The sequence below is a fragment of the Chrysochloris asiatica genome, unplaced genomic scaffold (assembly GCF_000296735.1).
Source record: "Chrysochloris asiatica unplaced genomic scaffold, ChrAsi1.0 scaffold00105, whole genome shotgun sequence".
Classification (NCBI taxonomy): domain Eukaryota; kingdom Metazoa; phylum Chordata; class Mammalia; order Afrosoricida; family Chrysochloridae; genus Chrysochloris; species Chrysochloris asiatica.
The window spans coordinates 10,554,370-10,561,339 of record NW_006408623.1 but is presented as its reverse complement, the minus strand read 5'-3'; the positions used below and the strand labels follow the sequence as shown (position 1 = coordinate 10,561,339).

Sequence of the window (6,970 nt, the reverse complement as noted above, 5' to 3'; positions counted from 1 at the left end):
GGAATGACCAGTCACACACTGCAGCAGGCAGATGGGTGGTCCCGGCCAGCCGTGTACCCGGGACGTGCCTGGAAAACCCAGCTGAGCACATCGCATGCACTCTGGTTGCAGATTTTGAGAAAAGTAACACACAGTGTTCACAGAGTGCTGTGAGTTTCCTGGAGACAAGGACTGGGGGGGCCACCCAGAGATTCAGAGAGCCACATTCAGCTCTTCTCTGTGCTGAACAGTTTTGTTCCCCTTCAGAGAGCAGCCCCCAGGACACAGGGCAGCGGCTCTGAGACGGGGTGAATACCTGTCATCCTCCGAAGGACCCGAGTAAGAGACTGAAGCACCTCCTCATCAGACAGGGTCTCCATAAACTCTGACTCGAGCCCAGCAATGAATCCACAGAGGACGTGGCCAGACCTGTGGGAGAAAGGCCATGGGACAGGGCTGGGAAGAACCAGTGACCATCTCAGGGCTCCCTGACAACCCAGTCCAGGTTTTCAAGTGCAGCTTCAGATCCCAGGGTTCCGGAGACCTGGTGACGGGTCTACAAGGCCAGAACCATCCTCCTACCATTAAGACAGTGCTTTCGAATTCCACAGTGTTGGCATTTGCACTGACAAGCAGTGTGGGAAAAACTACTGCCTCTAGCAGAATCAAGGTGGTGGCCCCAAGTCATGCTCACAGGTGCTGAGTCCTTCAGGACCACAAACATGCAGTGAAGAACAAAAAGGGCCAAACTCACTGAAGAGAACGTCCCTCATGAAGAAGAAAAGAGTGATCATTTTTATTACATGTCGAGCACGTCTTTCCAACTTTCCGTGTGATGCAGTGGGAAATCCCACCAAGCTTGTGTACCACAGACCGGCAGAGTCGCCCTCCCTGGAGACAAGCACAAGTGTGGTGGTCTGAGTTGCCAGTGGATGTAATCACTCCTGATCCCTAGATGCTTTGCTTTTTAATCTTACCAGAAACATCAATCTGTCCGTCCTAAATTAGTCATGGAGTTGTGTTCTAAACCAGCCCCTAATTCCATATACGCTACTACGTTGACCGATTAGGCCCAGCAATTTAGTGCTCTGTTTGTGGGTCTACAACTCCATTATAAACAAGGATGCTGTTGTTGTTGTGTGCTGTGGAGTCGGTTCCGACTCATAGCAACCCTGTACAGGGTTTCTGAGGCTGCAAATCTTTATAGGAGCAGAAAGCCTCATCTTTCTCCCACGGAACATCTGGTAGTTTCGAACTGCTGACCTTGCGGTTCGCAGCCTGATTCGTAACCACTACGCTACCAGAGCTCCTGATAGAGAAGGCATTTTGCTCAATTACTACATCACATTTAAATATTGCACACCCCACCCCCACCCCAGTTACAGACAGACCCATGAGTCAGCTTTCTTCTGTAACGTGCACTGCCCAGCTTCCTGTGGACTCTCAGTGAAGGATCTCCTTACTGCTTCAACGTGCCTTTCCATCTATTGTCATGCACTAGGTCCTGACCAGCTGCGTGCAGAAATCTTACGTCTGTCTCATGGGGGTTAGAGTCTAGGTGCCTGTTACCAGGGCCACAGGGTGCACCTGTGGAGTCCTCCAAAAATACACTGCAACCAACAACCACACCATGGGCCTTCTAGTGAAGGCCTAAGGACGCCACACACTCAGTTCTTGCAGACAAGCTCGAGAGGCACGCTTACCCAAAGGTGGGCAGAACAAGAAAGCCAAAAAGCTTCCTGACCCAGGTGTCCTGTAGGTCGGCTGCAGCATCCTCGAGCAACAGTGCATCTTCCCACACCAACTGCATGCTCTGGCAGTCCGCTTCCCAGAATGGCTCCTCAAATTCCAGGAAGATTTTATTGTTGGTCCCAAAACCCATTTTCCTGATCGCTTCTGCCTTTTCAGAGGGCAGTGGCGGCTGAAAGAAGGTGTCCATACGTTCTTTAAGAAAACCTGGAATTCACAATTGGACTTGACTTAACCACATGAAGCTCTTAAACTGAATTCCAACCACCATGAACTCCACCTGTGCCCCAGTCCACAGAGTGGAGGAAGAGGCTCTTATAGATGTCCAGACACCAAAGCCACACCCTCCTTCAAAGACCCTCCAGCCCCCATTAATTCCACCTAAGCCTACTAACTCCACGGCCCATAGGAGGCAGACATGAGGACGGCCTGATGACCCGCACAATGGTGGAGGGAGACAGCACACACTGGGCCTGCAGGTCAACAGGGACGATAAACGTCATCACCCAAACTGTCAGCATTCTGAATGTTTTCTCATTCTCAGCCTCTGAATGCCACCGTAATAAGAGTTAGTCTGACTGCTTACAAGCTTTCAAGGGGGAGCCTAGTTCCAGAGGGTGTGGAGGAAGGTAGAATCTCCACTGAGTGGTTTCCAATCTGTCTGGGTGGGGCTGATGAAACGAGATGGGGATAGCTCTCACATGGCACAATAGTGAATAATTGTTATCAGGACAGCTTGTGAGGGTTGGAAATGTACAGGTAGATGTTTTACAGCAAGGAGGGGAGTGCTTAACTTTTCAATCTAGGAGCAGAGGTCCCTGGGACCATGAAGGGAGAAGAGCGGAGAGAGGGACCCTACCCAGAGAAGCAGTGATGCCTGAGATGGAGGCAGAGATGATGATGTGGAGAGATGGAGCAGCTGGAGACTTTAGATACAAGAGAGGGAGAGGGGCTGTGTGCTGACGGCTGGGGGACAGACTTATGGGGTGTACCCCATAAGTTTGACGATGCAGCGAGGGGATTGTAATCATTGCAATGAAACGCTAGGATGCATGTAAAGCTGGTGTTCTCCCATGTACACTCTCACATAATTCACAATAAACACTTTGAAAAAATAAATAAACTTATTACTATTAAAGCTAGCTCCGGTAGCGTAGTGGTTACGAATCGGGCTGCAAGCCTTAAGGTCAGCAGTTCGAAACTACAAGCTGCTCCACGGGAGAAAGATGTAGCTTTCTGCTCCCGTAAAGATTTACAGCCTCAGAAACCCTGTTCAGGGTTGAAACCGACTTGATGGCACTTAACAACAACAACAACAATTACTATTAAAATTTTAAAAAACAGTTAGTCTGGAGCCTAGTTACACCTACATGAAAATCAATCTGCGTGACAAAAAGTAAATTTAGCACACAGCAAACTGGGATGAAAGACTCGTGTTTGCAGCACACATGGTAATGACAACCTTCTTAAGTCACTAAGGAAACGGTGACCACACAATCAGTAACGAAGCAAAGACTATCGCCAGACCATGCAGATGTGCAGAGTGGGCACTCTAACGGCCACCTCCAAAGGCAGTCCCATCGGTCCAGGTGGCAACCCAGCACTTTCCAGTATAGGAATGGACCGTAAAAGCATCTTCACACAAATGTTCTCAAATGTACAGAATAAACACTGTGTAAAATGAAGACAACCTAAATTCCCATCTATGGTCATTAAAGAATAACATGTACATGCAAGAGGGCGCCATGTACCTGTAAGAAAACAATGTGGCACATGCAAGTATCAACATAGTTCTGACAGTGTATCTACTGATTATATCCCCAAGGATGAGCATTTAGTAAGTACACACCGCAAAAAATGAGTGAATGAATGAATGAATGAGTAAACATCATTAATGCCAGAAGCTAAAAACTACAGACTATAGCAGACTTTGTTGCAGACCATGTAAGACTAATCAGAGGTTCGAGGCCCGCTAGGGCCGAGTGTAACAAATGAGGCCACTGGCAGTTAATGGCAAATTGCTTTCATATTAATATTCAGGTATATATATTAAATTAATACACTGGAGCCTTTGACAATCCACAGATAAATGTGATATTTTCCTAAAGCCAAGACTGAAGGTTGTAAGGTTAAGCATTTCTCCAAAGGATTAACTGAAAATGTCTTAGCTACTTCACAGCTCTTTGTTCTATAGACAAAGAACCCATCCTCCCTAATCCTTTTCCAGGTGCAGCCCATTCACCTGGGCGTCTGGAGTCCTCCTGCAGACCTGGCTCAGGAAGCCAAAGCAGCAGGACTCCACCCAAGCTTTTGTCTTTAACTCTCACCTTCCCCCAACTATGCTCAGGGGCTATAGATATGTTAATTGGGCCTGAGAATCCAAGTTGCTGGCCTGGGATTCGAACCAGTGAAGTACTATGTAAAGTTACCTGAATGTCTGGAAAAGTACTGATGTTAGCTGTACCTTGCCTAAGTGTCTCCCAGCTTGGTGTGAGGCTCCTCCCCTGAATAAAGCAGAGGCCTGGGCCTCCCCAGGTGGCATTGCTGGTTGGCAGGCATAGAGTAAAGATAGCAGTGCATTACTGGTTGGCAGGCATGGAGTACAGATCAGTGCATTGCTGGTTGGCAGGCATGGAGTAAAGATCAGTGCATTGCTGGTTGGCAGGCATAGAGTAAAGATAGCAGTGCATTACGACTGGCAAGGCATGCGCTTCAGCATGCAGGGTGCACAGTCCAGCCTTGCAACCATACTGCCTGTTTAGCTAACATGTTCACTATGCAGGATATTACGGCCTTTGTGGCTGAGATGTTTGCAATGCAGGATCTGCCTGATGCCAGTCCAGCATTCACTCTGGCTTCGGAGTGTCTCTTAGTCTCTCTCTTTGTCTCCTTTTGTGTATTCTGGATATATATGAATCGCCGTCAGGTATCCTCTCCTCGTGAACTGAACCCCAATGTCGAGGCGGGTCCCCGACAAGACTTAACCTGCAAACATGGACAAAAATGCATGAAGCAGAGAAGCAAAGCAAACCCGGAGCAGACTAAAGCATCTAGTACGATTCTGTTTGTGGGAAAGGAGGTACACTACGTAGCCGGGCCACATGTAACCCAACCGAAAACAAGACAAAGCTCGGCAGCCACTGGCCTCCCTGGGGTAGCAGCTCTTCAGTTTTCATCTTTGACCAAAAAAAAATCCAATGTCGGCTCTGACACTGGTCATTTTGTGAACCTGCAATCCAATCTAACTGCTTCACCCCGACATTTGCACTGGCCGAGCAGGGAGAGTGACAACATGAGAGAAGGTGCCCAGGCAGGGGACGTGCCTGCGTGACGCCCTGTGGAGTCAGTGGTCAGTAAGAGGCAGCTACTAGTCTACCACCTCCACACTTTACCACATTTCCAGTGTCCACCCCGAGGCTTCTAACTGTAACCCCATGCACAGCTAATCCTGACACCTGATCCTCTTCCCATCACCAAGACGGAGAGATGTTGGTCACCCTCTGAAGGCAGCCCTGAGGCGGAAGAGTCCAGTAACACTGACCAACTGCTTCCGCCCATCTGGAAGGCTTCTCTGAAAATGGCTACTGACTATGCTCGGCATCTATGGAAAGGTTGCAGGTTTGAGTCCAACCACCGGGGCCACGAAGAAAGGTCTGGCAATCTACTGCTTAAACCCTAGCCACTGAAAACCTTACGCAGCACAACTCTACTGAAAGATAGCCCCTCCGTTCAAGGCCACGGGTTGCAGGGCTCTTTGGAGATGACTTAGGTGAAGATGTGAGTTTCATAGGAGCAAGGCAGATCCCCCAGAGACCACTGCGCGGCAGGACAAGGATGGCCAGCAGAGTGTAAATGTGGACTGCAAGCAAGCCTGATGCAGAAGTCAGCCTTACCCAAAGGCACAGTGACGATGACGTGGTGGGCTGGGAGACGGTCTCCATCCTCACACTCCACCAGCACGGGAAATGTCTCCCCAGGAAGAGTCTCCTCCCGGAAGGATCCGCTCCAATGAATAGTCTTTACAGGCTTGTTGAACACCAGGATGTCCTTTGGCAAGGAGGCTGCTATGCAGTTTGTGAGACCCTCGTAGCCCCTGGGGGTGAGAGTGCCGTGAGTGGCGAGAAAGCGTGTCTCGAGAAAGCGTGTCTCTAGAAGGGGGGCTGCCTGAAATCACCCCACAGGCTCTCAGTCTTCAAGGCCAGCCCCTCCTCAGAAAACCACTGCTTTCCTTCTGATCCCAGGAGCCGGCGGCCGGCAGACCTGGACTGTCTCACACACACCCCGCCAGCTGCTGACCTGAGCTGTGGTTTTTGGTGTTCACTGAGGACTGGTAATAATAGCTGCCTCTTACACTGATGGGAGGATTAGAGAGATTTACCATGCAAACATCCCAAAAGAGCAAGGTTCCTAAGCTGCAATGCCAACGCCCTGCTTCGGATTCGGAGCCACGGGGTGACAAAGGGTCCCAGCAGACACACCAGCGGGTACCTGGGCAGCCCCCAGAAGAGTCCACTGGGGAGGGTCCCTCTGGGGCCTGTGTCTGGCCATTGTTGCAGACTAAACCCCTCACAGAGTTGTTGGCACCAGACAACTCAATAAATCTCAGTGGAATAAAGGGTTACAAGACATCTGTCCTTCATCACTTTCTCTTCAAAGTAACTGTTTTCCCCCCAATGAGCAAAACCAGGAAAAGAAAAGGGCTTGTATCAAACAGGGAGGACAAGTGGCATTCCGGTCCCAGCCCTGACCCCCAAAGCCCAGCCCTGCAGGAAGGCCGCCCTGGGTGCTAAAGCAAAGCTGGGGGGCAGGGGGAATGGGGGGTGGGGAACGGGCAGCCCTGGGGCACAGAGAACAGGGTGGGGCAGCCCTGGGTGCTGAAGCAAAGGGGGGGGGAGGGAAGGAACAGGCAGCCCTGGGGCACAGACAGCAGGGTCGGGCAGCCCTGGGTGCCTGCCCAAGCAGGTCGGGCAGGACGGGCAGCCCTGGGTGCTGAAGCAAAGCTGGGGGAGGGGAAGGAACAGGCAGCCCTGGGGCACAGACAGCAGGGTGGGGCAGCCATGGGTGCTGAAGCAAAGGGGGGGGCAGGACGGGCAGCCCTGGGTGCTGAAGCAAAGCTGGGGGAGGGGAAGGAACAGGCAGCCCTGGGGCACAGACAGCAGGGTCGGGCAGCCCTGGGTGCCTGCCCAAGCAGGTCGGCAGCTGGGCGAGGGCAGGGTGGGGAGGAGGGGCCTGTGCGTACTCC

General features: G+C 51.1%; 1 protein-coding gene across 1 annotated transcript in view; it reads right to left on the bottom strand.

Annotated features, from left to right (window-relative positions):
* The window catches only part of PAOX (polyamine oxidase (exo-N4-amino)), a 12,632-nt gene that overhangs the window by 4,117 nt on the left and 1,545 nt on the right, over positions 1–6,970 (bottom strand). The window contains exons 3-5 of the mRNA XM_006867491.1: positions 5,622–5,821; positions 1,683–1,935; positions 296–408 (exon numbers count right to left, since the gene is read on the bottom strand). Coding sequence (XP_006867553.1) covers positions 296–408; positions 1,683–1,935; positions 5,622–5,821 — 566 coding nt within the window. The remainder of the gene's footprint in view (positions 1–295; positions 409–1,682; positions 1,936–5,621; positions 5,822–6,970) is intronic.